The 14,183-nt window shown below is 50.8% G+C and overlaps 1 protein-coding gene and 1 long non-coding RNA gene across 25 annotated transcripts in view; both read left to right on the plus strand.

Annotated features, from left to right (window-relative positions):
* The window catches only part of LOC108697277 (eukaryotic translation initiation factor 4 gamma 3), a 49,646-nt gene extending 36,029 nt beyond the window's left edge, over window positions 1–13,617 (plus strand). For all 24 annotated transcript variants that reach the window (XM_041571797.1, XM_041571796.1, XM_041571794.1 and 21 more), the window contains 9 exons: window positions 38–144; window positions 350–522; window positions 615–740; window positions 1,267–1,348; window positions 1,697–1,795; window positions 11,182–11,328; window positions 11,729–11,810; window positions 11,907–12,053; window positions 12,432–13,617. In XM_041571797.1, coding sequence (XP_041427731.1) covers window positions 38–144; window positions 350–522; window positions 615–740; window positions 1,267–1,348; window positions 1,697–1,795; window positions 11,182–11,328; window positions 11,729–11,810; window positions 11,907–12,053; window positions 12,432–12,613 — 1,145 coding nt within the window. In that variant the 3' untranslated portion in view covers window positions 12,614–13,617. The remainder of the gene's footprint in view (window positions 1–37; window positions 145–349; window positions 523–614; window positions 741–1,266; window positions 1,349–1,696; window positions 1,796–11,181; window positions 11,329–11,728; window positions 11,811–11,906; window positions 12,054–12,431) is intronic.
* LOC121396646 lies at window positions 1,802–9,174 on the plus strand. Its single transcript, XR_005963100.1, has 4 exons — window positions 1,802–2,400; window positions 8,472–8,570; window positions 8,700–8,860; window positions 9,131–9,174. It is a non-coding gene; the product is annotated as an uncharacterized LOC121396646 (long non-coding RNA).
* Window positions 13,618–14,183: the final 566 nt, after the last annotated feature.

Here is a 14,183-nt window from a genome sequence, read left to right on the forward strand (position 1 = left end):
ACTATGATTATATTTCCATGGATTTATCATTCCCCAGCCAAGTCCGAGCCATCAGAACCAGACAAACTAACTCTGTCGGAAGAGGAGATGGAGAGGAAATCCAAGGCCATCATTGATGAGTTCCTCCATATTCACGACTACAAGGTAAAGCTGCCCGCCCCTTGGTCAGGTTAAATGAGTGGTTCCCAAATTGAGGGGCTGGTCCTCCTGTGGGTTGGTTGCTAAATGGGAATGTGCTGGATACTGGTTCGTATTGCCAGCAGCTCTTTCCCAATTGGAATCAGCCAATTGTGGGTAGGGCAGACTCCTTCTTTGCTGAACCTTTTCCGTGTGACTCCTCCCATCTCAGGAGGCCATGCAGTGTGTCGAGGAGTTTGGTGCCAACGGGCCGCTGTCAGCGTTTGTGCGACAGGGAGTGGAGTCGACGCTGGAACGGAGTCAGATCACCAGGGATCACATGGGACAGCTCCTCTACCAGCTGGTCCAGTCGGGCACACTCAGCAAACAGGACTTCTTCACAGGGTGAGTGTCTGAGTGACCCGCTCCTGTAACTGTGGGGGGGGGTCGTTGCTGCTTTTTTGGGTCACTACATTTTTCCCTTTATTTGCCAACAGGTTCTCAGAGACTCTGGAGCTGGCAGACGACATGGCTATTGATATCCCCCACATCTGGCTGTACCTAGCCGAGCTGGTGACCCCCATGTTGAAAGAAGGCGGGATCTCTCTACGAGAACTGATAACGTGAGAATAGGGGAGGTGTCACATTAGTCCGACTCTTCACTCGCTCTTCTGCTCACACGGGGAATGTCGTAGTCGTTTGTATGGGGGGGGCATAGCCACAAGCCCTGGGCTTTCATGTCTTCAGGTCACGGGCCACTTGAGGCTTCTTCCCTGCAGTCTCCTCTGTCCATTAGGGCCACATCTACGGTTGAGGGATTAGACTCTAGGGCAGTGATCCCCAACCAGTGATTTATGATCGACCCAATGGATGTTGCTCCCAGTGGCCTAAAAGCAGGGGTTTTTTTTTGAATTCCAGGCAAGTTTTGGTTCCATAAAAACCAGTTGTGCTGCCAAACAGAACCTCCTGTAGCTGCCAGTCCTCATAGGGGCTACCAATGGCCAATCACAATTTTTACATTTGAATGTGGCTCAAGGATAAAAAAGGTTGGGGAGCCCCAGTTTAGAGCCATCTTTAGTCACAAATTCCCATAATCCCAATCCCAGTGAGTACATTGAATTAACCTCCGTTTTCTTTTTCCCCACACAGAGAGTTTGGTAAAGCTCTGCTCCCTGTGGGACGTGGAGGAGTATTATTGTCAGAAATATTGCACCTTCTATGCAAACAAATGGTACGTACCGGCTTTCCCAGAATTCCTTGGGTCTGTGCTACTGGCAGGGGTTTGTGGGGAGGCGGTGGGTGAGCTGCTTGTTGGAGAGAGATTTACGTTCAAATGTGATAACAAGTCATGCTGAGCAAATATACTGTCCATTTCAGTTGCCCAGTGCTACAAATTACCATTTGAGTCCAATATTTGCTTCTGGATTTGGCAGAATCCCAAAAGGAGGTGGTATTGTGCCGGGGGGGGGGGTTTACATCAGGTTTACGCAGTGCTGTTGGTACTTGCAAGATCTTTCCATTACATGAGTTGGGTGCTTTTTGGGGTGCTCCCCCTCACTGGTCCTGTTGCTGCTTCCAGAGCCATAAGCGAGTAGCCACATTGTGGAGAGAGACCGGACTTCAGTGGAATGACCTGTTACCTGAAGGAGAAGATGTCCAGAGCTTTGTCAGTGAGAAGGTGGGCAAGAAACTGGGGTCTCTCCCCTGCTTATTTGTTTTCTACACCATCTCTGTCTTCTCCAAGTCCTGCCCCAGGTCTCTCTATTCCCAGCCCAAGTCCTGCCCCAGGTCTCTCTATTCCCAGCCCAAGTCCTGCCCCAGGTCTCTCTATTCCCTGTCCAAGTCCTGCCCCAGGTCTCTCTATTCCCAGCCCAAGTCCTGCCCCAGGTCTCTCTATTCCCAGCCCAAGTCCTGCCCCAGGTCTCTCTATTCTCAGTCCAAGTCCTGCCCCAGGTCTCTCTATTCCCTGTCCAAGTCCTGCCCCAGGTCTCTCTATTCCCTGTCCAAGTCCTGCCCCAGGTCTCTCTGTTCCCTGTCCAAGTCCTGCCCCAGGTCTCTCTGCTCCCAGCCCAAGTCCTGCCCCAGGTCTCTCTGCTCCCAGCCCAAGTCCTGCCCCAGGTCTCTCTATTCCCAGTCCAAGTCCTGCCCCTGGTCTCTCTATTCCCAGTCCAAGTCCTGCCCCAGGTCTCTCTGTTCCCAGTCCAAGTCCTGCCCCAGGTCTCTCTATTCCCTGTCCAAGTCCTGCCCCAGGTCTCTCTATTCCCAGTCCAAGTCCTGCCCCAGGTCTCTCTATTTCTCTAGTCGGCCCTCCTGTCAGTGCAGACGTATGGGTTATGTCCAGGTTCACCTCTGGAGGCAGGACAGAAGAATTGGTCTCTTGGCCCCTCCCTCAGGATATATAGGCTGGCTCCACCTCTGTTCCTCAGTTCTTTTGTCCTGCCTTGGAGGTGAAGGATAGAAATCTCACTACTACTTTTTTATTTTTATTTCTTTTACAGATGGAGGCATGCAGTGCTGTCTCCCAACATTTGTCTATTCCCTCCTTGCTGGCATATTGCAGCAAGTGGAATATTGACCACACATCCTAAGGATATATTCAAGCAATATATCATCACTATACCTGTTCCCTCCTTGTTAGCATATTGCAGCAAGTGGAATCAGAGGGCCACAAGCCATCGGGTTTGTTTGGCTATTTCCTCACTGGTATGCCTATCTATCCTTGCTGGCAGTTTGCAGCAAGTAAATTCAGGAGACTACATTCTCTGATTGTATCCTCCTTCGTTTGCCTATCCCTCCTTGCTGTCATTCCAGCAAGTGGAGTGGTGCTGCTTCAATCAGCGCCCTGGCAGGTAGGAGTTGTGGCTATCAACCCTGCTCATGTCTCACTTGGCAGATCGCATGGTGCCCTTTTTTTCCTAAGGGCGCGCCCTCCACAGCGACCCAGGCCGTTCTGGGATTCCCTGGCGTGGTGAGCGCGCCATTCGCTGATGACGCGATCATAATGCGCCTTTGGTTGGCGCGCCTAGGTCGCGCACATGCGCCTATCCATATATGGCGCGGCGCGATGACGTCATCGCCGCCATTTTGTTTTACCACGAGCGCATAGCTGCAGGGCGCGCAGTATCCTCTACCTATTTTGGCGTGTTTCCAGCTACACAGTTAAGCTGCGCACGCTAGGAGCAGCATCTGGCAGTGTCACAGCAGCAGCCACCAGCTTCAACAGCACACAGAGTCTGGTAAAGGCATCATATTTCTTTAATATGGAGAGGTCAGATTCTTTGAAAGAACTCAGGGAGGATATCCAGACTGCTAAATCTATTAAGAGACCAGCTAAAAAGCCTGTTAAAGGGGCCAAGTGCAAGAAATGTAAGCATACACTTCGTAAGTCAGAATCCACATACTGTACTGACTGCAGCCCCATGGAGCCGCCCATTCTGTCTCCTCAACAACTCACAAATAGCAATTCACCATTGTTGGAATTACACAGTAATGATAATTCTTTGCCTCATACACCAACCACAGGCAGCGCAGCTCCACAAGTTCCTCCACAACTTGGGGACTTCTTAGAATGGGTAAAGACTGCTCTTCAGCCACCCACTTTTCAACACACTAAGCGCAAGGCGCTGGACTCAACACCTGATGCTTCAGATTCTGAGGCAGGTCCTTCCTCCCGCATAGATGCCATGTCCTGTTTGGACTCAATTGCACCAGAATCAGGGGAGTTGAGCTCAGACTCACAGAGTGATTCAGACACTGAACAGCCTACTTTTGCTAAACCTGATATTTCAAAGAAACTCCTGAGAGAGATGATGGCTACTTTAGAAATAAAAGATGAAACTGTGCCAGTCTCAAAAGCAGATAAGGTGCTGGGGGTCCATCAAAAGAAAGCCCGTGCATTTCCTATTTTTACGTCCATCACTAAAACTATTGATACAGAATGGTCACAACCTGACCGCCGTTTTACCTTGTCAAAACGTTTTTATGACACCTACCCTGTTCCTGAGGAACAGCGCAAAGTATGGGATAAGCCTCCTAGGGTAGATTCGGCCATTGCTAGACTCTCCAAACAAACTACATTACCAACTGAAGAGTCCGCATTTAAAGACCCCATGGATAGAAAATTAGAGTCTTCCCTCAAACGAGCATATTCTCAATCGGCAGCAATCCTCAGACCAGCCACAGCGGCAGCAGGCCTTGCTCGCACAGCTAGACACTGGGCACAAGAAATTGCCCAGAACCCTCCTACTTCAGCCCAGGAGTTAACAGGGGACATGAGTAGACTGAACACGGCCCTTTCCTTTTTAGCCGATGCTGCGTTAGAAATTATTCGGCTAGCAGCAAGATCTTCCGCAAATTCGGTGATGGCCAGACGAGCTCTCTGGCTTCGTCACTGGTCAGGGGATACCGCCTCTAAGAACAAGCTATTGAAACTGAGCTATACTGGTGAGTCCTTGTTCGGCCCTGACCTCAAGCAAATCATTACGGAAGTCACCGGTGGGAAGAGTACTTTCCTTCCACCAGGAAAAAGAGGGCGCATGGATCAACCCATCAGATCCACCACTAGGCGGACATGGTCCACTCCTAACCGCAATTTTCGTTCCTTTCGCTCGCCTAACTTTCGTAACACCGGCTCAGACCAGGGTGCAAGACGTAACAAGACGCAGTGGCAACAACCGGGTAGGCACCGAAAGCCTACCACCACTAAACCCACCTCTACTTGACTGCCCCCACCTCGACCCAGCATCCAAAGTAGGAGGTCGATTGTCAAACTTCCTGTCATGCTGGGAAACTCACGTCCTAGACAATTGGGTTCTGCAAATTATCCAGAATGGCTACAGAATTCATTTTACCAAATTGCCCCCAAGAAAATTTGTTCCATCCGTAGTACCTCCACACAAACGACAAGCCTTACAACAAGCCGTCCTGGACCTACAACAATCTCAAGTTATTGTCCCTGTGCCACACCTTCAAAAATTCAAGGGATTCTATTCCAATCTCTTCCTGGTTTCAAAAAAAGAGGGATCCTTCCGACCAGTACTAAACCTCAAGAGGTTAAATCAATTCATTCACAACCACAAATTCAAAATGGAGTCGATCAGGTCGGCCATAGCTTTCATGGAACCCGACTGTTTCCTGACGTCGATCGACCTCCAGGATGCGTACCTCCATGTTCCCATCCACCCCAGTTCTCAACCCTTTCTGCGTTTTGCAGTCAACGACCAACACTTCCAGTTTGTGGCTCTCCCATTCGGACTTTGTACAGCTCCAAGAGTGTTTACCAAGGTGCTTGCACCGTTGATCGCTCACTTGAGAACAATGGGGATTCATGTGTTACCATATCTGGACGATCTCCTGCTCAAAGCTACGACTCAGGAGCAATCTGTCAGGGACACAGAGATCACTCTGCAAACCCTGTCACAACACGGTTGGCTAATAAATCACCGCAAAAGCTCCCTCCTTCCTTCCCAGAGCATAATTTTTTTGGGCCTACAATTCAACTCCCAACACCAGATAGTACAGCTTCCCGAGGACAAGATCAACAATCTTGTCAACAATACCACCAAACTTCTACAGCAAACCACTGTGACGGCCGGCGATTGCCTTCAGCTCTTAGGGTTCATGGTATCCGCTCTCGAAGCAGTTCCGTTTGCAAGATTTCATCTGCGTCCTCTACAACGCAATTTTTTACAATGCTGGAACAAAGATCATCAGGATCTTCAGCAACCCATTCCCATCTCTCCTCACACCAGGAGCAGCCTTTCTTGGTGGACCAACCGCTTGCACCTACAATCAGGAAAAAGTTGGGCTCCAGTCAAGTGGGAAGTGGTGACGACCGATGCCAGCCTGTTCGGCTGGGGAGCTGTTTACCGCGAACACACTCTGCAAGGTCGCTGGGACCCCCAAGAATCCCAACTACAAATCAATGTACTGGAACTTCGAGCAATTGTGTTGGCTCTTCAGGGCTGGACCAGCCTCCTCCGGGCGCACCCGGTCAGGATTCAGTCAGACAATGCCACGGCAGTAGCCTACATCAACAAGCAAGGGGGAACTCGCAGCAAACAGGCGATGCTGGAGGCTGCCAAGATCCTGACCTGGGCCGAACTCCATGTTCCGGCCATCTCAGCGGTGTTTATCCCAGGAGTCCTCAATTGGGAAGCCGACTTCCTCAGCAGACAAACACTAGACCAGGGGGAATGGAGTTTACATCCCGAGGTGTTCTCCCAGATCACCAACAAGTGGGGAGTACCAGACATCGACATTCTGGCATCCCGACACAATTTCAAAGTTCCATGTTATTGCTCCAGAACCAAAGATCCCGGAGCAGCGTTCACAGACGCGTTAGTGATTCCCTGGAACTTTCACAAGGTATATGCTTTCCCACCGCTTCCGATTCTACCCAGAATCATTGCCAAAATCAAACAGGAAGGGTCGACCACTATCCTCATTGCTCCGGACTGGGCCAACAGACTGTGGTACTCAGATCTGATCAGCATGTCCATTTCCAGACCCTGGAGACTGCCCATGCGGTCCGACCTTCTCCTGCAGGGACCAGCACGTCACCCCAATCTACCTCTGTTGCGTTTGACGGCCTGGCACTTGAGACCAAGTTGTGGTCCAAACGGGGATTTTCCCCGGCGGCTATAGATATTCTGCTGCAAGCACGTAAAAAGAATACAGCCAAAGCTTACTACAAGGTGTGGAAGACGTTCATTGCCTGGTGCTCCAGCCATCACCACACATGGGAAAGTAGCACGTCACAGATCATTACTGACTTCCTGGCTGCAGGTTTTGCAAAGGGTTTGGCACCTAGCACTCTTAAGGCTCACATCTCTGCCCTTTCTGTTCTATTCCAATTGAAGTGGGCGGATCATCCGGATATTCAGCAGTTTTTCCAAGGGGCTTTGAGGGCCCGGCCTCCATTTAGGAACCCCACGCCTCCTTGGGATCTGACATTAGTTTTATCTGTTTTACAAAAGGAGCCGTTTGAACCTCTTCACAGCTGTGACCTCAGATGGTTGACTCTTAAGGTTGCCTTTCTCATTGCGATCACTTCCGCCAAGAGGGTGTCTGAGATAGCGGCATTGTCGCATAAAGAGCCTTGGCTGGTTATTCACAACGACAAGGTCGTACTTCGCACTGTTCCTGGTTTCCTCCCTAAAGTCGTCTCGGCTTTTCATATTAATCAGGACATTGTTCTTCCCTCATTCTGTCCGAATCCGCATAATGACAAGGAGAGTCAACTTCACAAGTTGGACGTTGTGAGGGCAATTCGGATTTACAAACAGCGAACGGCTGGTTTTCGCCGATCGGATTCTCTTTTGGTTTCCTACTCACCTGCACACAAAGGCCTAGCGGTGTCCAAACGCACTATTGCCAGGTGGCTCGTAGAGACTATCAACCAAGCCTACCTGCTCAGCCACCAACAAAAACCGTTCAGAGTGCTGGCTCACTCTACTAGAGCACAGAGCACCTCATGGGCTCTCCAGAATTCAGCTACACCAGAACAAATCTGCAAGGCTGCTACATGGGCTTCGCCCAACACTTTTATCAAGTTTTACCAGTTACACGTTTTTGCTTCTATGTCGGCAGTGTTTGGCCGTAAAGTTTTGCACACTGCAGTTACTGGTAGACAGGTCTGAAATTCATTTGGCTTAAATCAGCTATACCCACCCAAATTATTGAGGGACAGCTTTGGAACGTCCCATACGTCTGCACTGACAGGAGGGCCGACTAGAGAAAAAGGGATTTATACTTACGATAAATATTTTTCTAGTAGGCCCGAACTGTCAGTGCAGTAAGTCCCACCCAGGCTGATTTTAGTATGGGTCTGTGGACTCTATTCTCTTGTCTCTCTATCTCTCTGTGATCCTACTGTTGTCTCTTGACCTTCCTTCATATCTGCTGTCTCTTCAACCACCTCACTGAGCTTTATAACAGAACTGAGGAACAGAGGTGGAGCCAGCCTATATATCCTGAGGGAGGGGCCAAGAGACCAATTCTTCTGTCCTGCCTCCAGAGGTGAACCTGGACATAACCCATACGTCTGCACTGACAGTTCGGGCCTACTAGAAAAATATTTATCGTAAGTATAAATCCCTTTTCCCAGCCCAAGTCCTGCCCCAGGTCTCTCTATTCCCAGCCCAAGTCCTGCCCCAGGTCTCTCTATTCCCAGTCCAAGTCCTGCCCCAGGTCTCTCTGTTCCCAGTCCAAGTCCTGCCCCTGGTCTCTCTATTCCCAGTCCAAGTCCTGCCCCAGGTCTCTCTATTCCCAGCCCAAGTCCTGCCCCAGGTCTCTCTGCTCCCAGCCCAAGTCCTGCCCAGGTCTCTCTATTCCAATCCAAGTCCCTGCCCCAGGTCTCTCTATTCCCAGTCCAAGTCCTGCCCCAGGTCTCTCTATTCCCAGTCCAAGTCCTGCCCCAGGTCTCTCTGTTCCCAGTCCAAGTCCTGCCCCAGGTCTCTCTATTCCAGTAAGTCCTGCCCCTGGTCTCTCTATTCCAGTCCAAGTCCTGCCCCAGGTCTCTCTATTCCCAGTCCAAGTCCCTGCCCCTGGTCTCTCTATTCCCAGTCCAAGTCCTGCCCCAGGTCTCTCTGTTCCCAGTCCAAGTCCTGCCCCAGGTCTCTCTGCTCCCAGCCCAAGTCCTGCCCCAGGTCTCTCTATTCCCAGTAAGTCCTGCCCCTGGTCTCTCTATTCCCAGCCCAAGTCCTGCCCCAGGTCTCTCTATTCCCAGTAAGTCCTGCCCCTGGTCTCTCTATTCCAGTCCAAGTCCTGCCCCAGGTCTCTCTATTCCCAGTCCAAGTCCTGCCCCAGGTCTCTCTATTCCCAGTCCAAGTCCTGCCCCAGGTCTCTCTATTCCCAGTCCAAGTCCTGCCCCAGGTCTCTCTATTCCAGCCCAAGTCCTGCCCCAGGTCTCTCTGCTCCCAGCCCAAGTCCTGCCCCAGGTCTCTCTTAAAAACCTTCCGCAATCCAAGTCCTGCCCCAGGTCTCTCTATTCCCAGTCCAAGTCCTGCCCCAGGTCTCTCTATTCCCAGTCCAAGTCCTGCCCCAGGTCTCTCTGTTCCCAGTCCAAGTCCTGCCCCAGGTCTCTCTGTTCCCAGTCCAAGTCCTGCCCCAGGTCTCTCTGTTCCTTGTCCAAGTCCTGCCCCTGGTCTCTCTATTCCCAGTCCAAGTCCTGCCCCAGGTCTCTCTATTCCCAGCCCAAGTCCTGCCCCAGGTCTCTCTGCTCCCAGCCCAAGTCCTGCCCCAGGTCTCTCTATTCCCAATCCAAGTCCTGCCCCAGGTCTCTCTATTCCCAGTCCAAGTCCTGCCCCAGGTCTCTCTATTCCCAGTCCAAGTCCTGCCCCAGGTCTCTCTGTTCCCAGTCCAAGTCCTGCCCCAGGTCTCTCTATTCCCAGTAAGTCCTGCCCCTGGTCTCTCTATTCCCAGTCCAAGTCCTGCCCCAGGTCTCTCTATTCCCAGTCCAAGTCCTGCCCCTGGTCTCTCTATTCCCAGTCCAAGTCCTGCCCCAGGTCTCTCTGTTCCCAGTCCAAGTCCTGCCCCAGGTCTCTCTGCTCCCAGCCCAAGTCCTGCCCCAGGTCTCTCTATTCCCAGTAAGTCCTGCCCCTGGTCTCTCTATTCCCAGCCCAAGTCCTGCCCCAGGTCTCTCTATTCCCAGTAAGTCCTGCCCCTGGTCTCTCTATTCCCAGTCCAAGTCCTGCCCCAGGTCTCTCTATTCCCAGTCCAAGTCCTGCCCCAGGTCTCTCTATTCCCAGTCCAAGTCCTGCCCCAGGTCTCTCTATTCCCAGTCCAAGTCCTGCCCCAGGTCTCTCTATTCCCAGCCCAAGTCCTGCCCCAGGTCTCTCTGCTCCCAGCCCAAGTCCTGCCCCAGGTCTCTCTATTCCCAATCCAAGTCCTGCCCCAGGTCTCTCTATTCCCAGTCCAAGTCCTGCCCCAGGTCTCTCTATTCCCAGTCCAAGTCCTGCCCCAGGTCTCTCTGTTCCCAGTCCAAGTCCTGCCCCAGGTCTCTCTATTCCCAGTAAGTCCTGCCCCTGGTCTCTCTATTCCCAGTCCAAGTCCTGCCCCAGGTCTCTCTATTCCCAGTCCAAGTCCTGCCCCTGGTCTCTCTGTTCCCAGTCCAAGTCCTGCCCCAGGTCTCTCTGTTCCCAGTCCAAGTCCTGCCCCAGGTCTCTCTATTCCCAGTCCAAGTCCTGCCCCAGGTCTCTCTATTCCCAGTCCAAGTCCTGCCCCTGGTCTCTCTGTTCCCAGTCCAAGTCCTGCCCCAGGTCTCTCTGTTCCCAGTCCAAGTCCTGCCCCAGGTCTCTCTATTCCCAGTCCAAGTCCTGCCCCTGGTCTCTCTGTTCCCAGTCCAAGTCCTGCCCCAGGTCTCTCTGTTCCCAGTCCAAGTCCTGCCCCAGGTCTCTCTGCTCCCAGCCCAAGTCCTGCCCCAGGTCTCTCTATTCCCAGTAAGTCCTGCCCCTGGTCTCTCTATTCCCAGCCCAAGTCCTGCCCCAGGTCTCTCTATTCCCAGTAAGTCCTGCCCCTGGTCTCTCTATTCCCAGTCCAAGTCCTGCCCCAGGTCTCTCTATTCCCAGTCCAAGTCCTGCCCCAGGTCTCTCTATTCCCAGTCCAAGTCCTGCCCCAGGTCTCTCTATTCCCAGTCCAAGTCCTGCCCCAGGTCTCTCTATTCCCAGTAAGTCCTGCCCCAGGTCTCTCTGCTCCCAGCCCAAGTCCTGCCCCAGGTCTCTCTATTCCCAGCCCAAGTCCTGCCCCAGGTCTCTCTATTCCCAGTAAGTCCTGCCCCAGGTCTCTCTATTCCCAGTAAGTCCTGCCCCAGGTCTCTCTGTTCCCAGTAAGTCCTGCCCCAGGTCTCTCTGTTCCCAGCAGACAGACACAATAATAGTTCCACATAACTACAAAGCCAATGAGAATGAGGAATGAATGGATATTAGGAAGTTCTGCAGAATTTCTTCATTATGTGGAGAGTTCCCCTTAATACCCCCCAAGCCAATTAATGCTCTGTATCCCATCCATGAGCCGGGTCCCCCCAGAGTGTTTATGTGATGCAGTGACTGTGTCTGTCTGTGGCAGAACTTGGACTTCACGCTGTCCGACTGCTCCAGCCCTTCTGAGAATCTTTCCAAGAAAGAGATGTCGGCCGAGGAGCAGAACAAGAGGCTGGAGCAGCTCATTATACAGGAAAAGGCTAACGATGAGCAGATCTTTGATTGGGTAGAGGTAAGATCAGTAATATATATATATTTATATATAATACACAAAAGCCATGAATATCTTGTAAATTATATCCTTATAAACGGTGAGTTCTGATGTCATCAGTTATAAACGGTGAGTTCTGATGTCATTTCTGTCACATGACTCACTGAAACTTGTGTATTATAATAAATAAAGTTCCCCCAGTTGTAAAATATAAGGATATTATAAGTTACCTTGGAGTTCCATGACCTGTATAACTCGGCCTTCAGCCTCGTACTTTTATATGGTCATGAAACTCCTCGGTAACTTATAATATCCTTATATTTTACAAGAGGGGGTACTTTATTCACTATATAATATCTACCCTGTGTGTGACCTGAGCTGCCCCCAGTGCCGTCTCTAACTGCCCGTCTCTGCCCCGCAGGCTAATCTAGAGGAGAGTCAGATGAGTTCGCCTACATTCCTTAGAGCTTTAATGACGGCGGTGTGCAAAACGGCAATTTTAGGTGAGCACAAGAGAGCGGCTGATTGGACGCCACGTTTCTGAGACTGCGTTTGTGGGAGGAACATGGCAGATTGTCTTGTGTTTCTCTCCTGCCCAGGGGACTGTTCTTCCTGCCGCGTGGACACTTCCTTCCTCAAGCAGAGGGTTCCAGTTCTACTAAAGTATCTGGACTCTGACACAGAGCGAGAACTACAAGCACTTTATGCACTACAAGCATTAATAGTAACACTTGATCAACCTCCCAGTGAGTATGGCCTTGCCACTTACCCACATTGTGCCCCTGTGCATGGGCTGCTCTCTTTCCCATGGCGATGCAGGATCTTCCTCTGAGTCAGTTCATTGTGTTGGTGAGAACGCTCTGGGTAGATATTGTTTGGACATTGGATTTACTGACTCTGGGCTACAGACTGACCATGGGAAAGAGAGCAGCACTGGAGCAGCAAGTTCATAAAATCAGATTCTGTTGCTGTGTTAGGACTGAAGGTGGTTGGATTCACATCTTGGGGACATTGTTATTTGGGTGCTGTGATTGGTAGGATATATAGCCCCGCCCCTTAGAGAAACATTACTGTCAGGGGCCCCGTTGGGTGGAGTCTCACATGTTTGTGTCTCTATGTTGCAGACTTGTTGCGCATGTTTTTCGATTGCCTCTATGACGAGGAGGTGATTTCGGAGGACGCCTTCTACAAATGGGAGAGCAGTAAGGACCCAGCAGAACAAGATGGCAAGGGGGTGGCACTAAAGTCGGTGACGGCCTTCTTCACGTGGCTGCGGGAGGCAGAGGAGGAGTCGGAGGACAACTAGAAACTTGAATGAAATCGCTCAGCCTCTCCCGCAGCCGCTCGGAGCAGTTTCAGCCTCTTTATTCACTTCAGCTTTTGGCTTTTCTCTCTTTTTCTTCCGGTTTCGCCAGTCGGGGTTCAGCCAATCGGATTCCCCGGGGGGGGGGGATACGACGAACTCGAGGTTATAGGAAAAGGTGCCCAAACCAGTGTTTAGATTGTGGAGGTGATCACCTCACAATGTGATGGGGAAAGTGTGACCCCCAGATGGGCGAGGGGGGGATTGACCCCTTTCCCACATTCTATTTATTAGAGTCGATATTTTCTGTTTTAAAGTTTCCCCACTTTATTTTTTAAAAAAAAACTCCCCCAAACCAGAGACTCGTCTTGAAACCTCCAATCACTTGAGAGGAGAAATAATTTATTGCTTTATGGACTGCAGGTGCCAGTGGTTCTGATACTTTTCTTTTAATTTGTGGTACCGATCAACTAACCCTAACATAGGAGCTGGATCCCTCTCCCTTGCTGTGTAGCCTCTTTGCCCTCACTAAGGTGGGGCTTTGCTTTCCCCCTGGGGATCAGGGCACAGTTAGTCTGGAGCAGCATCAGGAATGGTCTGGTGTTAGCCGGGGAGCATGCAGGTGTACCCCAATTTCTCCATGCAAGCAGTTGGATTTGGGTTCTTCTAGGCCTTGTGCCCTGCCCTCTGTACCCAGCTGTGATTGCCCTGGGTATGTACCAATCAGGGGAGTGGATTAGGAGGTCCCCATGTGTTGCCCACCTGCAGTCGCTACATAGAAGGGAGAGGGGCAAATGGGCTTGCAATCTAGCTGTGGCCCTGACACGACTATAATAAAGAGCTGGAACTGAATATGGACTGTCCCGGAGAAGCTGATCCGACTGCGGGGTCTTTCCAAGCAATTGGCAAAAGAGACTGTGAGATGCTTTTCTCTTACATTGTATTTCTATTCATTTTAGCCTGGTTTCCTATGGAAAAGAAGGCTAATAAAGTAACCTGTACCCTGATTGGCCGTGTCCATTTCCCATCATTCTCTGCACTAAACCAGCGCCCCATTCAGCAGCACTTTTACTCCTTGTCTTTTGCACCATGAAATGTCTTTGGGCAGCAGTATCCAACCTAAGGTCCCACATGGTTCCCATATTATGTGCCTAAATTAAGAGGCATGATGGGAGAATGCAATGTGGCTAATGATGCAATACTCTGTTTCCCTTAAAGGTACAGTAACATTGAACATGACGCTCTTTCAGATGCATTATTCAGTAGTTTATAATTGGTCGGTTGGGTTGGTCAGGATTTTTTTTTTATGACTCTACAAATTCACATTTAAAAAAAAAAAGGTTATAAATGAATTGGTTCCATAGTCCTATGCCTCACTGGAGGCCAATCTGCCTGCTGTAGCCACACAGATACAGAACCAGTACTTGCTGTTCTCTTCCCCATGGTCAGATAGGAACCCCCCCCCCTTGGTTGAGTGAATTCCATCTCATCCAGTAGGTACTTTTGCCTCTGGTTTGCTATCTACAAGTTTTTTAGTGGAGGGTTTGTATTTGACTAAATCCAAATTTTACTA

This window comes from Xenopus laevis, chromosome 7S, assembly GCF_017654675.1.
Source record: "Xenopus laevis strain J_2021 chromosome 7S, Xenopus_laevis_v10.1, whole genome shotgun sequence".
NCBI classification, from domain to species: domain Eukaryota; kingdom Metazoa; phylum Chordata; class Amphibia; order Anura; family Pipidae; genus Xenopus; species Xenopus laevis.